The sequence below is a fragment of the Hyperolius riggenbachi genome, chromosome 12 (genome assembly GCF_040937935.1).
Source record: "Hyperolius riggenbachi isolate aHypRig1 chromosome 12, aHypRig1.pri, whole genome shotgun sequence".
Lineage (NCBI taxonomy): Eukaryota > Metazoa > Chordata > Amphibia > Anura > Hyperoliidae > Hyperolius > Hyperolius riggenbachi.
Window position 1 is genome coordinate 177,532,587 of NC_090657.1, and position 22,918 is coordinate 177,555,504.

Below are 22,918 nucleotides of genomic sequence, written 5' to 3' on the forward strand. Positions count from 1 at the left end.
TCCAAGTGGTCCAAGCCGTGTAAGGGGTTTTTGCCTTCCTCTGGATCAACAGCGATATGTGAGGGTGTGGGCTGGTGTTAAACCATATTTTCTGTCTATTTTCAACCCAAAAAACTATGCAACTATGAAGACTGGAAATCAAAAATACCATTTAAAAAATGCAATTCTGGTCCACAATTTGGTACTTTGAGTGTGAGATGATAAATCTGTTCAGCATTGGTTTATCAGGCACTAGTCACTTTAAAGATTTAGGAAAATATAAACAAAAAATTCCCATGTGTGTTTGCTTTTGTACATATGTATGTATTTTATCCTGGATTTATGACGTTTATTGAACTCTTACCCGTTCACCAAATCCACCACGTATGCCAGTAGGGCCTGGTAGGCCGGGGTCACCAATGTTACCCTTTGAACCCTGCCAAAAAATACACAAAACATCGTACATGATACAACCAAGACAGCCAATATAATTCATTGCTTTACACTGGAACACTGCTTTTATGGGTAACTAGACCTGTATTTAGTGAAAGAATTTTTAGCAAACATTTTGCAGTCTCTCTGGCTGTTGTAAAGATTGTGAGTTGGGCGATTATGTTGCATCACTAAGAGGTATGGTAGAATCTCGTTATAGTAAACTCTGATATAGTAAGCCTCTGGCTATAGAAAACTCAGTCCCCAGGTCCCCAACTACAAATTTACAATGTGTAATAGCTCTTCATATACTGTAGTAAAAGCCTCATATCGTAAATTACTTGGTCAGGTCCCTTCAAGTTTACTATAAAGGGATTTTACTGTAATGGTAGCTTGGAGTATCTGCAAATGAGCAGCTTAGGCTTGAGAAACAGAAATATGGAATTCTGACATCCCTTTAGAGGTGAATCCTCCTTCCCCGTATATATTTGACACACTGGGAACACCGTCCATGTGTGGTAATAGTTTGTGGTGAAAAGTTGTTTCTCTGAATTAGTAATTAAATGTACACAACCCTATTTTCCGCTTGTGTTCAGACTCTTCTTCTCTATTATGCTAGGTACACACTACAATTTTCTGACAGAGTTACTGTCAGAACGACTATTTCCAACAGGTCCTATCTGATTTCCAATCGATTTTCCGATTTATTTTTCATAGGAGTAAACGGAAAATCGATCGGAAATCAGATCGGACCTGTTGGTAATAGTCGATTTGACAGTAAATCTGTCAGAAAATTGTATTGTGTGTACCTAGCATTAGACATTACCGTGCATCTCATGTCATTTAGACAGGGACTATCAGGTTGAAAATAATAGACTGTGTTTGTTCCACATGCACTTACACAGCCAGATAAATAGCTTCTTTGTCTCCTGTTTCTTTTATATCACCACTTGTTCTAAATGACAAAAAAATGACCAGTTTCACCTGTGAGCCTGACTTGGTTTAGCTGAATAATCCACAGCTGGTGTTTATAACCAGAGCCGGGACAAGGTCCTCCAGTACCCAAGGCTGAGACACCAAAGTGCGCCCCCCCCATCCTGCCACCCCCAATCCATCACACACTGATTGCTATTAGACTTATGCTGGGTACACACGATGAGATTTCCCGTTCGATTTGCGGATCGATTCGATTAAATCAAACATGTTCGATTGGATATCGATCGTTTTTTCCGTCGATTTTGCATACCTATCATGAAAAAAACGATCGAAATCCAATCGAACATGTTTGATTTAATCGAATCGATCCGCAAATCGAACGGGAAATCTCATCGTGTGTACCCAGCATAAGAGGCGCCACAGGGCCCACAACCTCCCCAACACCTTAAAGGGACACTTAAGTCAAACTAAAAAAAAAATGAGTTTTACTCACCTAGGGCTTCCAATAGCCCACTACAGCTGTCCGGTGCATTCGCCGTCTCCATCCAATCCTCCTGGCCCCGCCGGCAGCCACTTCCTGTTTCGGTGACAGGAGCTGACAGGCTGGGGACGCGAGTGATTCTTCGTGTTCCCAGCCACATTAGCACCCTCTATGCTGCTATATGGTATATGATATATGCTATAGCAGCATAGATGGCGCTATTGTGGTCAGGAATGCGAAGAATCACTCACGTCCCCAGCCTGTCAGCTCCTGTCACCGAAACAGAAAGTGGCTGCCGGCGGGGCCAGGAGGATCAGAGGGAGACGGCGAGGGCACCGGACAGCTGCAGGGGGCTATTGGAAGCCCCAGGTGAGTAAAACTCATTTTTTTTGTTTGACTTAAGTGTCCCTTTAACCTCCCTGGCGGTTTAATTATTTTGCCAGGGAGGCTGCAATGTGGTTTTTTTTTTGAATAAAAAAAAAAATATTTCATGCAGCCAACTGAAAGTTGGCTGCATGAAAGCCCACTAGAGGGCGCTCCGGAAGCGTACTTTCGATCGCCTCCGGCAATCGAAAGTAACAAGATAGGCCGCAATGGCGACGAGCGGAGTGACGTCATGGACGTCAGTCGACGTCCTGACGTCAGAGCCGCCCGATCCAGCCCCTAGCGCCGGCCGGAACTGTTTGTTCCGGCTGCGCTGGGCTCGGGCGGCTGGGGGGACCCTCTTTCGCCGCTGCACGCGGCGGATCGCCGCGGAGCGGCGGCGATCGGGCAGCACACGCGGCTGGCAAAGTGCCGGCTGCGTGTGCTGCTTTTTTCAGAATGTAAATCGGCCCAGCAGGGCCTGAGCGGCGACCTCCGGCGGCATACCCCGAGCTCAGCTCGGGATTACCGCCAAGGAGGTTAATATCTAGTTATCTGGCTTGCAGTCACTGCCATGTATCCCCTTTTCTTATTTATTTCTGCTTCAAAACACAATTAGGAATGACAGCTGAATGAATTGTGCGCCCCCTCCTACACTGCGCCCTGAGGCTGGAGCCTCTCCAGCCTATGCCTCGGCCCGGCCCTGTTTATAACGGCTGACATGTTATTTATGCGTATTTCACATAACCAGTCTTCTCCTCTCCATCGTTCCTTTATCTAGTATTCCGTGGCTTACCTCTAACTGTCAGCAAAGTGTGCGCACAACTGATGGTTTGTTAACACAAAGCAATAAAAAACATACCTGGAAGCCTCTCACGCCAGGAACACCTATAGGTCCTTGTAGTCCAATGGCACCCTGTGCAAGAAAATAACAACAGAAAAAAATAATATTTTAGTCAAACTAAAGCTTGAGAAAAGCCTGGCAGTCAGGGCACCATAGATGATCAATTTCTGTTACCTGATTTCTCCAACCGACACAAGCATGTAGGAAAAAAACAGAAGCTGAAGTTGCACATGAACATCTGATCGTGTCCAACCAATTAGAGACCTATGAATTGTTCACATGATCATGGCTCACTTGGATTTCCTGTTTGATCCTATGTGATTTCGCCAATAGGGGAAGGGAATCATTTACTAACAATAGACCCCAAGGAACACTAGTACAAAAAAGCTGGATTATCCAGGAGACAGCCCTGAATGTCTAACATGGCTAATTTCCTTCTAACGTGTACTAGGTTTGAGCGGTAGAATTACAGTCTGACAACAACAAAAATGATTAGAGCTGGTCCAGTCATGCCTCCAACCCAGATGCGGAGCGATTGTGGTCTACACATGTCAAGATCTTGTAGAGCTGAATGAAAACTGAAGCCAATGCCATGTAACCAAATGGATAAAAGTCTTTATTGTATCCTCAAATGGTAAAGGAAGCAAACTCCGGTGAAAGACATAGTTGTATACTGTCACTCGGTGTCAGCCCAAAAAATTGGAAGTTTACCATGCCCTGAAGATAGATGAAGGACTTTCTTTGATCAGAAGATGGCTCATGTGTTCACTCAGCTCGTCATAACAAGGGTTGGCCATTATACCGAGTTTACCAGGACTCCTCTAAGGTCTAGCAGATGCATAAGTGGCGTTTATGCCAAAAAAAGAAGCATCAACTAAGGGCTGTTTCTGGCCAAGTTACTGCCCCAGGCAAGGCACCTTTTGTCCTTCTATCCCAATATCGTGAACAGGGAGATCATAACCTACATCAGTTTTGTGGGCACCAATAAGAAATTCACAGTTTACATAGAAATGATGTTGTTTCTCAAAATACGTTTGTAAAGGATACACAGATTATGAACAATTATACATCCCACAGGCTCAAACTCACTGAGACCATATAACAAACCTTTCCAGTTACAGCTTTGAAGTGTGTATATCCACTTTATAAACATTATACTGTTTATGTGCAGCCTGGGTCTTTAAAGGTTGGAATATTGTACTGGAAATCTAATCAGGGCTGCAACAATTGACACAGCAGTGCCCATTTAGGTTTTAAAATTACAATCCATTCCTTTCTTAACAGAAAGGAAGAAATCCATAAGGTACAGTGTGCTAAGACTCGCACTGCCGTGCCCCTTCCTACATTTGTCACCCCTTCTAATTGCCTGGTTTGCCTATGTCTAAAAACAGCCCTGCATCAATACTCATCTTGTGTACAGTTTAGGTAGTACTGGCATGGTCACCATCAGAATCCATAAAAATATTTGAGTCCAAATACAAGTTAAACTTAAAGTCCTCTCTTAGGACTACCATGCATGGAGTTCTGGAACGTCCATATCGGACCTGATACTGGAGTCCTTTCTATACCTCCTCGCTGGGCCTAAAACTACCAGCAGCATGATTTTCTATAGAGGTATTATTAGGACACAGGCTGTTAGGAGGTGATCTGGCAATGGAAGCTACCAGAAGAGACAGGGCTGTATATTGTGGGCAACAAAATCAACATTCTTCTCTCTGCTAGGACAACCTTGAGCTCTTCTATGTATGAATTGTACTTACAGCCACTCCTCGGGGGCCGGGCTCTCCTCTTTCTCCTGGAGGACCAGCTTCACCCTGGAACAGGAAGTAAACCTCACACTTTAGAAGCACAGACAATAATAACAACATAAGATGCGGTAGCTATACTCTGACGAGGCATGATGTGTAGACTCCTAATAATCTCATCCATATTCCAATTACCAATTTTTCTGTATGCAGATAAGAATTAATTAATGAGATAAACAATTGTATCTATCCTCCTCCTTTCTTCAAATTACTTTTTTTAAAGACATTATTATTATTATTAGTATTATTTTATCCCACAGTTTTATTCTAGGTTTAAAAATGTAAGAGGTAGATTTAATTGTCTCTATTCAACCAAACAGTATTTCAAGTGTCCCAGAGCTAAAATATATGAACTTATGACTATTTATCCACTGCACTCAGAAGCATTTCTCTACCTGGAAAGAGTTTTATGGCTGTAATTCCTTATCAGTGAGGGTTATGCTATAGTCTAACTAGGTCCTTGACTAGAGAGAAACTGTCACTTGCATACTTAAATGTTAATTCTTTCAGGCAGAAAAGGAAAAAAAGGAACACAGACTAGTTATGTGTATGATTGGCACTGTACATACAAATACAGTATCTATCTCATCATGTCACCTTGGGTACCCTTTAAGTTTATAGTGGTTCACTATACAGAGCTGTTTTTTCCCATTAGTATTACATTTCATGTTTACTATGCATTCTCCTAGGTGCCCGTCCCCAGATAGGATCCTGTGCCCCCTGCCCTCCTCCTATGTGCCTGCCCCAGATGGGATCCTGTGCCCCCTGCCCTCCTATGTGCCTGCCACTAGATGAGATCCTGTGCCCCCTGCCCTCCTATGTACCTGCCCCCAGATGGGATCCTGTGCTCCCTGCCCTTCTCCTAAGTTCTCGCCCCCAGATGGGATCCTGTGCCCCCTGCTCTCCTATGTGCCTACCCCATATAAGATCCTGTGTTCCCTGACCCCCTATGTGCCTGCCACCAGATAGGATCCTGTGCCCCCTGCCCTCCTATGTGCCTGCCCCCCAGATTGGAACCGGTGCCTCCAGCCCTCCTAGGTGCCTGCCTCCAGATGGGATCCTGTGCCCCCTGCCCTCCTATGTGCCTGCCACTAGATGAGATCCTGTGCCCCCTGCCCTCCTATGTGCCTGCCCCCAGATGGGATCCTGTGCTCCCTGCCCTTCTCCTAAGTTCCCGCCCCCAGATGGGATCCTGTGCCCCCTGCTCTCCTATGTGCCCACCCCATATAAGATCCTGTGTTCCCTGACCCCCTATGTGCCTGCCACCAGATGGGATCCTGTGCCCCCTGCCCTCCTATGTGCCTGCCCCCCAGATGGGATCCTGTGCCTCCAGCCCTCCTAGGTGCCTGCCTCCAGATGAGATCCTGTGCCTCCAGCCCTCCTAGGTGCCCGCCTCCAGATGTGATCCTGTGTTCCCTGCCCTCCTATGTGCCTGCCTCCAGATGGGATCCTGTGCTCCCTGCCCTTCTTCTAAGTACCCGTCCCAGATGGGATCCTGTGCCCCCTGCCCTTTTCCTAAGTGCCTGCCCCCAGATGGGATCCTGTGCCCCCTGCTCTCCTATGTGCCTGCCCCCAGATGGGGTCCTGTGCCTCCAGCCCTCCTAGGTGCCTGCCCTGCCCCCAGATGAGATCACGTGCCCCCTGCCCTCCTCCTATGTGCCTGCCCCAGATAATATCCTGTGCCCCCTGCCCTCCTCCTATGTGCCTGCCCCAGATGGGATCCTGTGCCCCCTGCCGCCCTATGTGCCCGCCCCCAGATGGGATCCTGTGCCTCCTGCCCCCCTATGTGCCTGCCCCCAGATGGGATCCTGTGCCTCCAGCCCTCCTAGGTGCCTGCCCCCAGATGGGATCCCGTGCCTCCTGCCTTCCTAGGTGCCTGCCTCCAGATGGGATCACATTCCCCTGCCCTCCTCCTATGTGCCTGCCCCAGATAATATCCTGTGCCCCCTGCCCTCCTCCTATGTGCCTGCCCCAGATGGGATCCTGTGCCCCCTGCCCTCCTATGTGCCTGCCCCCAGATGGGATCCCGTGCCCACTGCCCTCCTATGTGCCCTCCCCCAGATAGGATCCTGTGTCCCATGCCCTCCTATGTGCCTGCCCCAGATGGGATCCTGTGCCCACTGCCCTTCTCCTATGTGCCTGCCCCAGATGGGATCCTGTGCCCACTGCCCTTCTCCTATGTGCCTGCACCCAGATGCGATCCTGTGCCCCCTGCCCTTCTCCTAAGTGCCCGCCCCCCAGATGGGATCCAGTGCCCCCTGCTCTCCTATGTGCCTGCCCCAGATGGGATCCTGTGCCCCCTGCCCTCCTCTTAAGTGTCCACCCCAGATGGGATCCTATGCCCAGTCTGCAGTGTTAGGGTGAAAAGGTGTGTTGGTGTTGGGTGTTGGGGGATACATACGGGAATACCTGGCTCTCCAGAGGGTCCAGCCTCTCCCTGCTCTCCATGGCTGCCCTGTTGGAGGAAAACATTTGCCATCATTGTAATGAACGTGAAGCAGTAAAGTTTGCAAAGTGTGATCTGCCAGCGATACCGGGATTACTCACCAGCTGACCCTTCTCTCCCTTCGATCCGGGCTTCCCACCAAGACCCTGTCACAAGAGGAAACAGCAAATTATATGGACAAGTCTATTTTGTAATTCCATTTAAATCATTTAAAACATTGTAAACTGCATTCTACTAATAATGGCTAGGCTGCATTCTCAGTGATGTCACTGGTCTCTAGTGAATAGATAGGCTGCATTCTCAGTGATGTCACCGGTCTCTAGTGAATGGTTAGACTGCATTTTCAGTGATGTCACCGGTCTCTAGTGAATGGATAGAGTGCATTCTCAGTGTCGTCACTGGTCTCTAGTGAATGGATAGGCTGCATTCTCAGTGATGTCATTGGTCTCTAGTGAATGGATAAGCTGCATTCTCAGTGATGTCATTGGTCTCTAGTGAATGGACAGGCTGCATTTTCAGTGATGTCACCGGTCTCTAGTGAATGGATAGGCTGCATTCTCAGTGACGTCTGGTATCTACTAGTGAATGGATAGGCTGCATTCTCAGTGATATCACTGGTCTCTAGTGAATGGATAGGCTGCATTCTCAGTGACGTCACTGGTTTCTAGTGAATGGATAGGGTGCATTGTCAGTGATGTCACTGGTCTCTAGTGAATGGATAGGCTGCATTCTCAGTGATGTCACTGGTCTCTAGTGAATGGATAGGCTGCATTCTCAGTGATGTCACTGGTCTCTAGTGAATGGATAGGCTGCATTCTCAGTGATGTCACTGGTCTCTAGTGAATGGATAGGCTGCATTCTCAGTGATGTCACTGGTCTCTAGTGAATGGATAGGCTGCATTCTCAGTGATGTCACTGGTCTCTAGTGAATGGACAGGTTGCATTCTCAGTGATGTCACTGGCCTCTAGTGAATGGATAGGTTGCATTCTCAGTGATGTCATTGGTCTCTAGTGAATGGATAGGCTGCATTCTCAGTGATGTCTCTGGTCTCTAGTGAATGGATAGGTGGTGATAGGTGATCTCAGTGGTGTCACTGGTCTCTAGTGAATGGATAGGCTGCATTCTCAGTGATGTCACTGGTCTCTAGTGAATGGACAGGCTGCAGTCTCAGTGATGTCACTCGTCTCTAGTGAATGGATAGATCTCTTTCTCACTTTGATAATAATTCTCATGGCTCTATTTTTTTAAACCTAGGAACAATCATTTTAGTTGTGATACGTACGGGTAGTCCGTTGGGTCCCTTCTCTCCGGAAACTCCTATCCTTCCCATGTCACCCTGAAAGATACAACAAAAAGCAGTTATGACCAGTAAGTACTGACTATTAAAGTGGAGCTGAATTCTAATTAAAATGCATAATACTGTTTCTGTTACAGCTACTTATCACCTCTTCATATTAGGCGGAATGACAAGAAGGATTGCTACTGTGCGGAATGGGGGGTGGAGGTGTGGCCTAGAGATGCGGCCCGGGGAAGTAGATGGAGGTGTGGAGATGTGGATGGAGGTGTGGCTTGGAGATGTGGGTAGAAGTGTGGATGGTTAGAATGTGGAATTTCCTGGAGGCTTTGTGGGGGGCATTTGGAAGGGATTGGGAGTGGCTCACTAATAAACAACTCTATACTTGTCCAAATGTATGGATGTGTAGTCAGGAGATGTGGCCTAGGGACGTGGATGGAGATGTGGCCTGGAGAGATAGCCTGGGGATGTGAATGGAGGTGTGGTCTGGAGATGTGTCCTTGGGATGTGGATGAACGTGTGGCCTACAGATGGTGGGGACAACATACAAAGAGGCAGGAGGAGTTGGGAGGAGCTTGGGGATTATGGATAAGCTGCATTGTCCACTCAATGTAACAAGGGAGGGTGGGTCCCCAAAGACTTATGAACCCTGCAAGTGGCTATGTAGGGTGCTTTGGGGAATTGGATGTACATCTTTAGTTTAAGTGGAGTGAAAAAATATTTTTTGTAATAAAACATTTTGAAAAAAATATTTTTCACCACACATCATAATGAATAAAAGGAATATACTGTTATCGTTGTGTGTTGACAGGGACCACAGTAATCCCTGCATCTGCAGCAGCCAAAGGCATTAGTACAACATATACTAACAACATCAGCAAAGTAGTGGAACTATTCTGTAACATGATCATGGCTGGCGCTTCCATAGAGGCAAAGGGGCAATGGCCCCAGAGCCTAAAGGGGCCCCCCACGATGTCTCTCCCCCAACTCCCCTGTGCTCCACGGGGACCTTGCAATGGAGTAATGAAGGACTCACAGAGGAGCGCACCTGCTGGGAAAGGCAAGACGCTACTCCGCCGAAGACATTGCAGGGGCCCCGAGGGCACGCTTAAGTTGGGGTGTGATCTGGGGGTAACCGGCTCAGGGGGAGGTTAACTTGGCTGCAACAAAAGGCCCCTAATGCCGCTTTTTGGTCGGAGGGGGCCTAGGTTAATCTTGCCCAGGGGCCCCATTGTTAGTAGAACTGGCCCTGAACATTAGACTCAGGGCAAAACAGTTTTCATACTGGATGAAATTGGGAAGAGTCAGAACCTCTATCCGGCGTTCTCTTGTCTGTCTGGGCGGAGTTCTACTCTAAGCACATAGCAGGTGAAGGATTAGCGTGTCACTTCCTGTGAAGCTCTACAAACCTTCCCACCATCCAGACCAGGGATCCCATCTCGTCCGTCTTTGCCAGGCATTCCCTGCATGGAGAGAAGATTGAAGAAGGGCTGGTAAATGATGTCACTGTGGGAACATAGATATAGAGATATAAGGTGACACAAAGGAAGCTTATTGCAGTGTAGGCCAGGCACTGTACACAAAGCTTAATGCAAGTTGGCTGGTCGTTTACAAGGAGATAACTTCTACAATACTATGCGCTTGGTCATTAAAGGACAACTATCAATAACCAAGAGTTCTAGAATTACAATGTACAAATTATGTTTAAGTAGCTGTGAAAGCATTTTCCTGCATTTCATGTTAAATATCAGCGGCAGAAGTTATAATTCATTGTGTGCATGTTTTAGCTGCATTGGAAGGATTTATTAGCAAAGGAGTCTGCTTTGTGTGAAAAATGACAATACAGCCAGTGCTGGTCTCTGCATCTCTCAGAAGACTACAGAGTACAGCCTGGACAAAACTACAGCTGCATTTTAAGCTAGTGAGACCTGTTATCTGCTGAAAATAGAAAGCACACACAGGATTAACTGATGTAGTGAAAGGGATTCCCACCTCCCCTCATGATTCACTGGTCTGATGCCATGGTCCGACAATTTGATAACATTAAAGGAAGAGATAAACAGGGGGGAGATACATTGCAGTATTTAGGAACAACTACACAAGGTATTCCCATCCCAGTTTAAAAAAAAATGTTAATCGATAGTTGTCTTTTAAACAAACCAGAAAGTAGAACAGAATTGTATATATTACTACTGCTGGGAGAGTCTCCAGGCAATAACTTGGTAAAATGAAGTCCACATTTCTAGCGGACCTGCACAGGGCTGTGGAGTGGCTGTTTCCATCTTTGCATACAAGACAATGCTGTCCCTCTAGGAATAAAAATATTTAGAAGACAAGCTGTACTGTAAGAACCTTCTGTGTTCACCCTCTAGGTGGCGCCATGCAAGCAAGACTCTTACTCTACATCTAGATGGCCTTCCTTGTAGAATATGTTTTGTAGTACTGTAAGAATCAATATGGCAAGACTGTACAGATGATGGCAACAGACGCCCTACAGAATGGGCATCGCTGTGTTTTGGACCTCAACATAAATGTGGCAATAGTGTGCAGTCTATTTTGCATGGTGATTTCCCATCGGAGAGATCACCAACGGGACAGACATGAGACAACCCAAAGGCACTGCAAGCAGCGTGCGCCGAATGCAACACCAATCTGACCTCAATGGCCAACATTAGCAGGAAAGCTGCCATTCCCCTCATCGTTCATCTGACGATGGGAATGACAGGGAAACACTGGCTTTTAACACCAGTGTGAAGGTGGCCTATATACTAGTAAGAATAGTAAACCTCTTACATGTATAAATCTCATTGCTGGATCCTATTAATGCCCCAGAGGTAGGACACTCTTGTTGCATTTAACAAAACATGATTTTAAATTCACAACAGTAGCTGGTGGGATGTGTATCCGGTTCAGTTACAAAGAAGAAACTTTATTGGACAAGCCAACAATCACTTACCGGTTCCCCGATGGGGCCTGGACCTCCCGGCATTCCTTTGAGACCGGATTTACCCTAAAAACAAATGGTAGAGATAATTAGAAAGCTCATAAATAGGCTCAATGCACCTCAAAAATCAAGGGCAAGTACACATTTTATTTATTGTTACAAAACCCATAGTAGTTGTCAGAAAGAGTTGGCAGCGCTTGGATACTACAATGAGTGGGAGCAATCGGTGGGGGCCCAGGACTGTGGGGTACCCCAACTACTCACCCTCCAGCCAACACAGGGGCTTCCTCCATTGCAAGTATTGATTTAGGGTTTTTTTAATGTCAGAAATATTATATTTTTATAATGAACTTGTCATTGTCTAATCTACTATGATTAGATACAGTCTACATTATTGTAGCATGCTCAGACAGTGCTACAGGAGTCACTTACCGTCTCGCCCTTTGGTCCTGGGTATCCTGGGTGCCCCCCTACACCTTGATCGCCCTGTAAAGAGAAACAAACAGGTGGAGTGAAGATTGGGGCCACTCTCTGTGATTCCTACAGTATGATTTGCAGGTCCTGGAATCTATAAGGCTGGGATCACCCTTGTGTCCGCAGACAACGTTTGGGTTTTGTTGCAAAAGATTCTCCGCATTAAGCGTGCGTTTTGACATGCACATCACCCTCCAAAGAGTGCCGGCAACTGCTGGAAGACTACGGGAATTGCACGTGGTGTGCAAATTTATGTGGTAGGGACTCTCTGTTCTAGAAAAATCCTCTGCTCTAAAAAAATCGCAGAATTCCAAATGAACGCGTGCATCCCCATTAAGAAGCATTTTGTTCTATTTCCCATTGCGCAAACAACTGTAGTCCCTACCCAATCAAGCCCAATTTCCCAGAATCTTCTGGGCCACAGCATAAGGCTGAATTACGCTACGAACTTATGTCTGCTAATTGGTAATGTCACTCATCCTGTCCTGAGCCCCTGCGGGTTTGTAGCACTCGCTATGCTACTCTGATAAGGCATGTTATTTTGATAAGGTGTGATACCTTTGATAAGGTGTGATATCTTTGATAAGGTGTGATTTCTTTGATAAGGTGTGATATCTTTGATAAGATGTGATATCTTTGACAAGGTGTGATACCTTTGATAAGATGTGATATCTTTGATAAGATGTGATATCTTTGATAAGGTGTGATACTGTGAGCAATAGCGGAGCCGCCGCCGCGCAGGGCAGCGTGGCGGCGGCCTCCGCATCCCAGCCGGCGGTTTCCGAAATGCCCACGGAGCCGCCGGCACAGAGCAGGGCGGGCGCTGCCGCGGCTGACAGGATGGCGGCGGGTCCCGCTGCTCAGCCGGCGGACTTCCGTGTGCGGGCGTGCGCGGACCAAGGACCCGGCCTATCTGTGATCCAGAGGCAGAGGGTCATGCGCACGCGCGCGAGGCGGCAGGATCTTTATTTTCTCAGGAGACAGGTCAGCTGATCCGGCGATCAGCTGACCTTAGCCAGCCAATCACATGCTGACTGCAGCTCCAGCCCCCTGGGCGGGCTGGTGGAACTGGGCTTCAGCATTTAAGCCCACAGATGTCATTTGCTCACTGTCTGCTGTCGTGAATACTTGAGTGTAAACGCTCAGACCTTAGCTCAGTTCCCTGGTGTTGATATTAAGGACATCACACCTAAGTCTAGGATTGTATTGCATATTTATCTGTGTCTTGACTTTGGCTATCCCTGACTACTCTCTCCTCTTCTCAATTTTGTACCTTTGCCTATCTAATTCTTAGTTGCCGACCCTTCCTGTTTAACGGACTCTGAATCAGCCTTCTGTTCTTGTACTGCTACCGTCTCTCTGTTGCCGAACCTCTGCCTGTCTGACCTTTCTCTTTTCCCCAGTGGAACGTCTTCCACTGGTGGGATATCTCTGAGGCTTGCCTCTCCGAGACGCCTGCCCTAGCAGACGATTACTGCCAGGTGCTGAGATCCCAATCATCACTTGGGCCGAGGACCTCACACACGGGGTTCCCATTCAGAGGTAACCACACCTCTGAGGAATCACAGTGTGGTGGATATTTCCACAGTCTTGTATATTGCTTATGTTGATTGTTATTCCTTCTGCTACAGTATCCAGAGGTTAGTTACACTTGCATTATTGGTGATTCTGCAGATCATTAATAATCAAATGACATCTGCATTATTGGTGATACTGCAGATCACTAATAATCAGATTCTCTCTGCTTACTAACACCGATCATTACAGATACATTTGATAGGATGTGATATCTTTGATAAGATGGGATATCTTTGATAAGGTGTGATACCTTTGATAAGATGTGATATATTTGATAAGATGTGATATCTTTGATAAGGTGTGATACCTTTGATAAGATGTGATACCTTTGATAAGGTGTGATACCTTTGATATGGTGTTATATCTTTGATAAGGTGTAAGACCTTTGATAAGGTGTGAGATCTTTGATAAGGTGTGATATCTTTGATATGGTGTGATATCTTTGATAAGATGTGATATCTTTGATAAGGTGTGATACCTTTGATAAGGTGTGATATCTTTGATAAGGTGTGATACCTTTGATAAGGTGTGATATCTTTGATAAGGTGTGATATCTTTGATAAGGTGTGATATTTGAGTTTTCACGGTTTAGTGAATCAAGCCCTATGCACATTACTGCAAGTGAATGCACTGCCCGTACTCCTGTATGGCCATAGTCACACCTCTGCATTATAATTAACCGCATTATCCAAATGCACTTTCTGGTTAACATTTGTGATAAGGAGCATATTAGCATAACTGTTCAATATACCATGAAAAAATGCGCATGTTTAACCTGTAGAATGTGCATTGCTCTATGCCAGCATTGCAGCACGGATGTTATGTAATGCAAGTAGCGTTAAAGTGGATCTGAACTCAGAACTACCTCTCTGCTCTAAAAGATACGCAACATCATAATAATCTTTAAAGAAAAACATTTGTTACAGCTGTTACAAATTCTACAATAAATCTGCAGTGTGTACTACCAGCTTTCATGGAAGCAGACAAAGGGTTAACATCCTGTGTGTACAAATTAGCTGCTCTGCCGAGGCAGCCAGCTGACACAGCTGAAAAAACAAATTACAGTTTTAATTAGTTACAGATGAGGGGGAATTAGTCAGGCTAAACTCTCTAAAATACATACAGGGTGGATTTCTATAGGTTTTCCTTCTGTCCTGTGCAAGAGTTCAGGCCCACTTTAAACCTTCCTGCATGAGCTGCGCTGGTGTCATTGCTATAAGGAAAAGCTTCATTCCAGACAATTATTACTACACAGATGATGAAGAAGGCATTACCATCGCTAAAGATATTCCTATATGTTCCCCCGACTTTAAGAAGGATCATAATTACAGCTAGGCAAAGAGAAATTAATAATTCATGCAAATGTAATACAAATTGTATGCAAATTGGTATTGGGCCAATCAAAATCTGCAGATGCGCATCTAATGAGTCTAAAGGTGCCCATTAACGGTACAATGTTTCCTTCAGATTCGATCTTTTGACACAATTTTTATGATCAAATTGTATAGAAAACTGCTAATCAATGTGAAACGATTCTTTGGTCGAATGGAAAAAGGAAATTTATTGATCTGAAAGTTGGATTTTATGACTGAAGTGGAATGTAAAACCTCCTTAAATCGTTACGTTAATGGGAACACTCGATAATGGCCTTCCGATTAGTTTGGAACTTCCGAATTGAGCTGAAAAAGGATCAAATCTGAAGTAAAAATTGTACTGTTAATGGCCGAATTTACGGTACCCATTAAGGCTACAACATTTTCATCAGATGTGATCTTTCAATGCAATATTTGCGATGGAATTGTACAGAAAACAGAGCAGTGTTTGCTGAAAATCGACGTGAAACGATTCTTTGGTCAACTGGAACTGAAAATTCTGTCGATCTGAAAGTTGAATTTTACGATCATAACTGAAGAGAGAAAACGCCCTAATTGACCTGTTTATGGGAACAATCCAGAATTACCTTCCGCTTACTTTCGATTGTAAAAAGTGCATCGAAAGATCTGATGAAAAAATTGTACTGTTAACGGGCAACTTAAAGTTCAAGTTCTCTCTGAAGTTTTAACACAAAGTATCATATATGAAATATATTGCAAATTTAATGTTTTATCTTTTTAGAGCAAATATTCAGTTATAGGAAGGGGAACATGCCTCAGGCTCATACGTACAGCTTTCCCGGGGGGTCCCGGCACTCCAGGGGGTCCCCTAAATCCAGTCGGTCCCTGAAAAGCAGAGATGGATAAGATTGTTAAAATAAACTAAAATTGGGAAACAAACAAAATAAAATTCAGCTACAAACTATTTATAGAGGGAAACAGGTTTCGCTGCGTCACCCATAGGGCCTGATTCACAAAGCGGTGCAAAGTGTTTGCACGCCTGTGAAAAGCCCTTTATCACGCCTAAACTCAGTTTAGGCGTGATAAAATGAAACTCACGCGAAATTCCCGCGCGCACGGTGCAGTGCGCGTTGCGCCCATAAATGCCGATGGGCGCTGCGTGCGGAATTGCGCGATTGCACGCGCAAAACTTTGCACGCGGGACTTTGCACGCGATAACTAGCACAAATCGGTGCTAACTCAGCGGTGCAAAGGTTATCACGCCTAAAGTCTTTTAGGCGTGATAACTGAGTTATCACCGCTTTGTGAATCAGGCCCATAGACTTCCATTACCCCACGTACTCTCTGCTGGGCAGCCAGGAAGTACGTCACTGCTGGGCAGGAAGTACGTCACTGGGATTCCCGTCAGTCCCAGCATGCGCTCCACGACACACTGCACCAGTAAGTGTCGTTCACCCTTACTGCGTCGCCCATAGACTTCCATTATCCCAAGCACCGTGTATTAAGCACGATTCTTGCGGTAATACACTGCATGCTGAGCGCTGGGATTACAGCAGGGTGAAAACTTCTGGCAGAACGAAATAAGAGTAAAAGACCCCATTGACTTGCATTATCCTGCAGCAATGCAAGTGTAAAAGGAGCCTTGGAGAAATTAATCTTTTCCTGACTGTTCTTTAGAAGAAGCACTGTTGAGGCTGAAGCTGAAATACTTTGGACACAGATTGGAGAAGACAGGACTCCTTGGAGAAGACCCTGATGCTAGGAAAGATCGAGGGCAAAAGGAGGAGGGGCCGGCAGAGAATGAGAGGGCTAGTTAGTATTATGGAAGCACCAAACATGAGCTTGGCCAAGCTTGGAGAGGCAGTAGAGCAGGGGTAGGGAACCTATGGCTCGGGAGCCAGATGTTGCTCTTTTGGTGGCTACATCTGGCTCACATACAAATCAGTAGGGGTTGATTTACTAAGCTGCGCCGCTCAAGCAGCGCAGCCTAGTGTGGCAGTGCAAATAAAATTTTCAAAGTAGGCACGCTACTGCTGTAGCATGCACTACTAACTTACTCATGCTACCCCAAAACGAATGGTTACTCTGATTGTCCCACTCTGGACCCTGTCATGTTCAGTGACTTTGTAGGACGAGATCCCCGCACTTTGGCCCAATAGGTTGCTCATCAAGTGACAGGCAGCTTATTGGGCCAATCAAAGTGCGGGGATCTCATCCTACAAAGTGAATCAACCCCTAAGTCAGCTAGCTAGTTGTACAAGCTGTTAGTCGGTATTTCTCCTGTCTGGCTCCTCAGGGAAATTGCTGATGTTGCTGAAACAAACAGCAATACGATCAACTTCTTGGACCTTAAAATTACGGTTGAGAAGGGAAAAATACAGACCGAGATATTTCGGAAACCCACATCGACGAACTCCCTGTTGAGATGGGAAAGTTCCCACCCTAGCTCTCTGCGTAAAAGTATACCAATTGGACAGTTTCTCCGTGCCAGGAGGAACTGCTCAACATCTGAGTCTTTTGAGAGAGAGTGTACACTCCTTAAACAACGCTTCAGACAAAGAGGCTTCCCAGATCATGTTATTGAACATGCATACAAACGAGCATATGAGACCCCCCGTGAAGTTACTTTGAGAAACTCCAATGAGAGAGTCGACCGTAGTTTTGGGGCATCCCCCAAGGAGGCATTAAGAATACCCCGTCTTATTGGGACGTTCACTGATGACTCACACAAAGTCTTTGAGATAATACGACATTATTGGCCCATCCTGCAGAAGGATAAGGATCTATCAAGACACCTCCCTGACACTCCAGCCATAACTTATAGACGGTCGTCGAATTTACGAGACATACTAGTCCACAGCACCTACACCCCCTATTCCGCCCCAAGAGAAACCTGGCTTCCACCAAAACCAGTAGGGTCCTTTAGATGTGGCCACTGTAAGGCTTGCAAATATATACCTACCTTGAAGCAATTTACAGTACCCTCCACGGGCAGAACTTTCAATATACTATCTTTTATCAACTGCGAAAGTAGGGGAGTTATATACGGGGCCAAGTGCCCCTGTAATTTATGGTATGTAGGAAAGACGACCAGACAATTTAAAGACCGGGTGCTGGAACATGTGGGGGACATCAAACACAGAAGGAATACACCCATTGCAAGACATATGAATGAGTTCCATTCCCCGAGACGTTTTGATATACAGTTTTGGGGGATACAGACCTGGAGAAGGGACTTTAGAGGGGGCAACTTTGATCAGAAATTAACACAGATTGAGTCCCAGTGGATTTTTCGTTTAGATACGATCTCACCGAGAGGACTAAACGAGGACTTCAATCTTGCCTGTTTTTTATAGATTGATATCTCTATGGCCCCCCTCGCCTAACGGGTCATATGTACCCATGTCCTTATTCTTAGTTTATTGATTTGTATGTATTTTCTGATATTTCTGTAGAATACATTATTGAACTTGAAACCTTTCCCCCGGTCCATAGCGCCCTATATGATATAGAGGGGACAACCTAGATGGTCTTATCCATATAACTGTATGTATCCTCTAACACAGCGCCTATGTATATATGTACCCATACATAGATATTGTCCTATCTCCCTTCCTCCTTCCCCCCCCCCCTTTCTATCCCCTAGGCGTCCCTATCTATATATCTTATATGATATATCCCTATTGGGAGATGCGTGTATACACAGATCACCATGACAACGGGGGCGGAACCTGATGAGGAGGGGAGGCACTTGGTCGCCTCCCCCCGCTCCATGTCACAGGGACCCTGCGTAGTAAGGGAATGGGCAGCGCCGCAGATGACGTCCGCGCTCACGTGAAATGCGGAACTTTGAATGCGGAAGTGACGCGGACGGTCTTGACACGCATGCTCCACCCCTTTTACTGCGGGTGGAACGCATCATAGCGTCCACCGCACGGATGGGACGATATAGGGGCTCAACACAGGTCCCATATGCAGGTACATTATGGGAGGAGGTAAGCTAGAGCGGGGACTAAGGTCCCCTACCTACAAGAAGCTTCCGATAAGATATATTTAGGATCGGAAACTCTCCGAGGACTATGGGCGTGGCTTAAGGGTATGAACCCCTCCTCTTCCTGCTTCCTTAGTATATATTTGGTCGCTGAACACGGCGCATCTAGCTCTGACTTGGGCTGATTCATGGGGGGCAATTTTTGATTTTAATTTTGTGGTGATGTGTATGATGTATAGCACTATGTAACATATGTATAGCACCTTCTGAAGAAGCCTTTGTGGTGAAATGTGATCTCATTAGGGTCTTTATGTACAGCACGATGCACATTTTCTAGCACTTTGTAAATAGCCCCCCTCCTTTGAAAGGGTGGTATCTAGGACCAGTACTAATGAGGGGTTAGCTGGGGTGAATTATAGTTTCACAGTAAGCGACCACACTCCGGTCCTTACCACCTTTTGCAGTGATTACCCCAGTCGCTCTGTGGGATAGCTACACCCCACTCATATCTATTGTGAAAGAGTGGAGGGGGATCAGCAAGGACCCCTGCAGTATATGACTGTGCAGACATATTTATGGATCTCACTGCGTGAGCAATACTTATAGCGTACTGCTATTTTTAGATTAACTAACTAATATATTAGCAGGTAAATAGAACCTGACTCAGTACTAATAGGGTTGTCATATTGACAGTGGTGTTTGAAATATTTTCCCTGGTACATTTTCTATTCGGTTTGTGTCTGTCTTCTGATGTTGCTGAAACCCAAGAGAAGCTGAAGACGTCTCTGACACTCCCGCTGCCTGGCGGATCAACTGTATACACATCACCATGGCAACAGGGACGTGAGCCCTACTGTCCCAGTTTGAAACATATTGTATGGCTCTCACGGAATTACATTTTAAAATATGTGGTGTTTATGGCTCTCTCAGACAAAATGGTTCCTGACCCCTGCAGTAGAAGATAGAGGAGCCTGTGTGCTCCGTGGGGCCACATTGGGGGGGGGGGGGGTGGACAGCGACTGAACAACAAAAGCTAAGTAGTTACTGAATGGTGGTCTTTTTTTTGTTCTAATTTGTTGGGAAACATTCACCACCACTTTATGTACTTTTCTGCAGGTCACAAAATGTAGAACCTGATTCTCTATTTGATCAAAATCTTGTGCCACTTCAAGTCCCTTTGTACATTTATCATTGTAATAAAATGATGCTTCAGTTACAACTGTGTTCGCATATGTTATTTTTCCAGATTGCCACAAGGTGGCGCTGGTTGCAAAACATCTTTTACGTTTTTTTTTTTTTTTCCTCATGTCAAGTCTATGACTGTAACAGTTTCTGGGCCCTTAATGGTAGTCTCATAGGAAATTAAGTAACTAAACTGATTTCAGTTCTACTTTAGACAAAACAAGACACATTTTTTATTGTGCTTTTCTCTTGGAAGACAAAGCGCTTCAGAGCTGTAGCCACTTAGGCCACGCTCCACGGGTCATTAGGTAACCTTGCCCAAAGACTCCTTAGTGTTTCACATACTGGATTGAGCCAGGATTTGAACCCTGGTCAAAGGTTCAAACCTTACCTCAAAGACAACAGCCTTAAAGCGGACCCAAACCAAACATTTTTTTAATTCATAATATTTAGTTGCAGCACTCTGACACATACAAAGATAAATAAACACTCCTTCGAGCCTATGAGCATTTCAGTGCATGCTTTTCACACTTCTCTTTGCATAACTAGGGTTATACAGGTGGCAGCCATTAGCAATTCCTCCTTTGCTGGACACCACCTACTCCACCAGTTTGCCAGATTATTTGCCGACAAAATGAAAGGAAGGGAGGGGTTTCTCCACTAAATGTAAAATATTTTATATTTGTCATCATGCAGCTGAAAAAAGGCTGCTATTTATTATTATAATTTAGAAAATAGATTTTATTTCTGAAATCTTGTATTTTTAGTTTGGGTCCACTTTAACAAATCAAAATGATGGACTTCCAATGAACTGCCTGTTGTCACCAAATTTTTACAAGAAACCTTCCAATATTAATTTCATGCTAAAAAGGTAACACTGATAACAGTACATAACCTGAAACGGCTGACGAATGGGGCAGTATACTCACCCTGTCTCCTGCTGCTCCCTGGGGTCCCACTAAGCCCCGCGGACCTCTCGGGCCCTGAAAAAACAGCAGATTAGTCAGACCAAACATAGTAAATGCAATGTGATATTCAGCAAGAGATAAACAGCACCGAAACCCAAAATGTACTACTAGATGGGCAGTGACATAATAATTAATGAATACATTTTAACATATCATCTACTTTCCTGGGTGCAAACATGAAGTGAAAATAAACTGTTGCGATAAACGATTGTATCTATAGTCCTACTCCTAAATACTTTCCTAGAACCCCATAGTCTTATTTTGTAGCTGAAGGCTTAAAAAAATATCATTTACAGCCCTGAATTCTTAACCTTGAGGCTCTGTTCACATCTAAAACCGAAATCGAAAATGCAAGCATTTTGCGATTTTGTGCATGATTTTTTCCCCCTCCCGGTGCTCCACTGTGCGCTACGATTTTGTGCATTCACGATTCCGATTTTTCCCTTTGTGACGTCAGTCAGGAAGTGAACTCTTTGACCCAAAAAAGGATAAATACCATGTATTTATTCATCATAAAAATGCAATCGCCGCATAAAGTGACTTTGTGAGCATTTAGCGCTCTTCCTATACCTTCCTTTAGAGCAAAATCGAACCAAAAATGGTACAGGCAGCTCTTTGCGGAGCGCAAAGCGGACGAAACGCGATTATATGAACCTTCTCATAGAGATTAATTGCACAAGAGTTTTGTGGGCGTTTTTGAAGATCGCCTGCACTTGAAAAAAAGGCCGAAAACACACTAGATGTGAACAAGCCCTTAAGAGTGAGAAAAGATAAAAAAGGAACACAGCCTTTGTTCTGTGAAGGAAATGGAATGTAAATACTCATGCTTATCTTATCATGTCACACATCAGTGTTTGCCCATTGTAAAATCTTTCCTCTCCCCAAATTACATTCTGACATTTATTACATGGTGACATTTTTACTGCTGGCAGGTGATGTCAATGGAAGAAGATGCTGCTTGCTTTTTTGGGAATTTCCCACAATGCAACAAGGCTCCCTAAGTGTGATGTCAGAGCCATGGTCCTGACATCACACTGTGGGAGGGGTTTCACCACAATATCAGCCACACAGACCCCCCTGATGATCTGTTTGTGAAAAGGAAAAGATTTCTCATGGGAAAGGGGGTATCAGCTACTGATTGGGATGAAGTACAATTCTTGGTTACGGTTTCTCTTTAATTTTTCACAATACCAGTTGCCTGGCAGCCCTGCTGATCCTTATGGCTGTAGTAGTGTCTGAATTGCATAACTGAAACAAGCATGCAGTTAATATGGCCAGATTTTACTCATAGCACCTGATGTTCATCACCTGACTTAAAGGAGTTATTAGGCTTTTTTAATGAAAATAAGTCCAGCCCCAAGCTCCCAGCATGTCCCTCGCCACAGCTCTGCCGGCATCCGTTCGCCGCTGCTGCCTCCCGGTCCCCGGCGATGACGTCAGGCCGGCCTGCGCAGTCCGCTCCACGAGGCGGTGATTGACAGCAACGCTCGCACAGGCGCAGTACAGGCCGACCTCCAGGTTGGCTGGACGTCATCGCCGTGGACCGGGAGGCAGCGGCGGCGAACGGCTGCGGGCGGAGCTGTGGCAAGGGACATGCTGGGAGCTTGGGGCTGGACGAAGCCCCGGGTAAGTAGCACTTATTTTCATTAAAAAAGCCTGATAACTCCTTTAAGTCGGGTGAGGCGGCCCATAAGGACCGCCTCAGCCAACAATCAGTTCACAGATATTATCAGCACACCACAGGTTACAGCACACACTTTATTGTGCCAGTTTCCACAATGTGTTCCAACAATTGTTTCGGGGCCACACAGGGTCCCCCTTTATCAAGGCATGTGGACACCAGTTCAGTTTTCTGAAGTACTTATA

The 22,918-nt window shown here is 45.5% G+C and overlaps 1 protein-coding gene across 1 annotated transcript in view; it reads right to left on the reverse strand.

Moving 5' to 3' along the window:
- Window positions 1-22,918, reverse strand: part of COL9A3 (collagen type IX alpha 3 chain) — a 97,867-nt gene that overhangs the window by 19,209 nt on the left and 55,740 nt on the right. The window contains exons 14-24 of the mRNA XM_068262854.1: window positions 21,014-21,067; window positions 15,743-15,796; window positions 11,958-12,011; window positions 11,538-11,591; window positions 9,991-10,044; window positions 8,570-8,623; window positions 7,388-7,432; window positions 7,242-7,295; window positions 4,796-4,849; window positions 3,054-3,107; window positions 344-415 (exon numbers count right to left, since the gene is read on the reverse strand). Of these exons, the coding sequence (XP_068118955.1) occupies window positions 344-415; window positions 3,054-3,107; window positions 4,796-4,849; window positions 7,242-7,295; window positions 7,388-7,432; window positions 8,570-8,623; window positions 9,991-10,044; window positions 11,538-11,591; window positions 11,958-12,011; window positions 15,743-15,796; window positions 21,014-21,067 (603 nt within the window). The remainder of the gene's footprint in view (window positions 1-343; window positions 416-3,053; window positions 3,108-4,795; window positions 4,850-7,241; window positions 7,296-7,387; window positions 7,433-8,569; window positions 8,624-9,990; window positions 10,045-11,537; window positions 11,592-11,957; window positions 12,012-15,742; window positions 15,797-21,013; window positions 21,068-22,918) is intronic.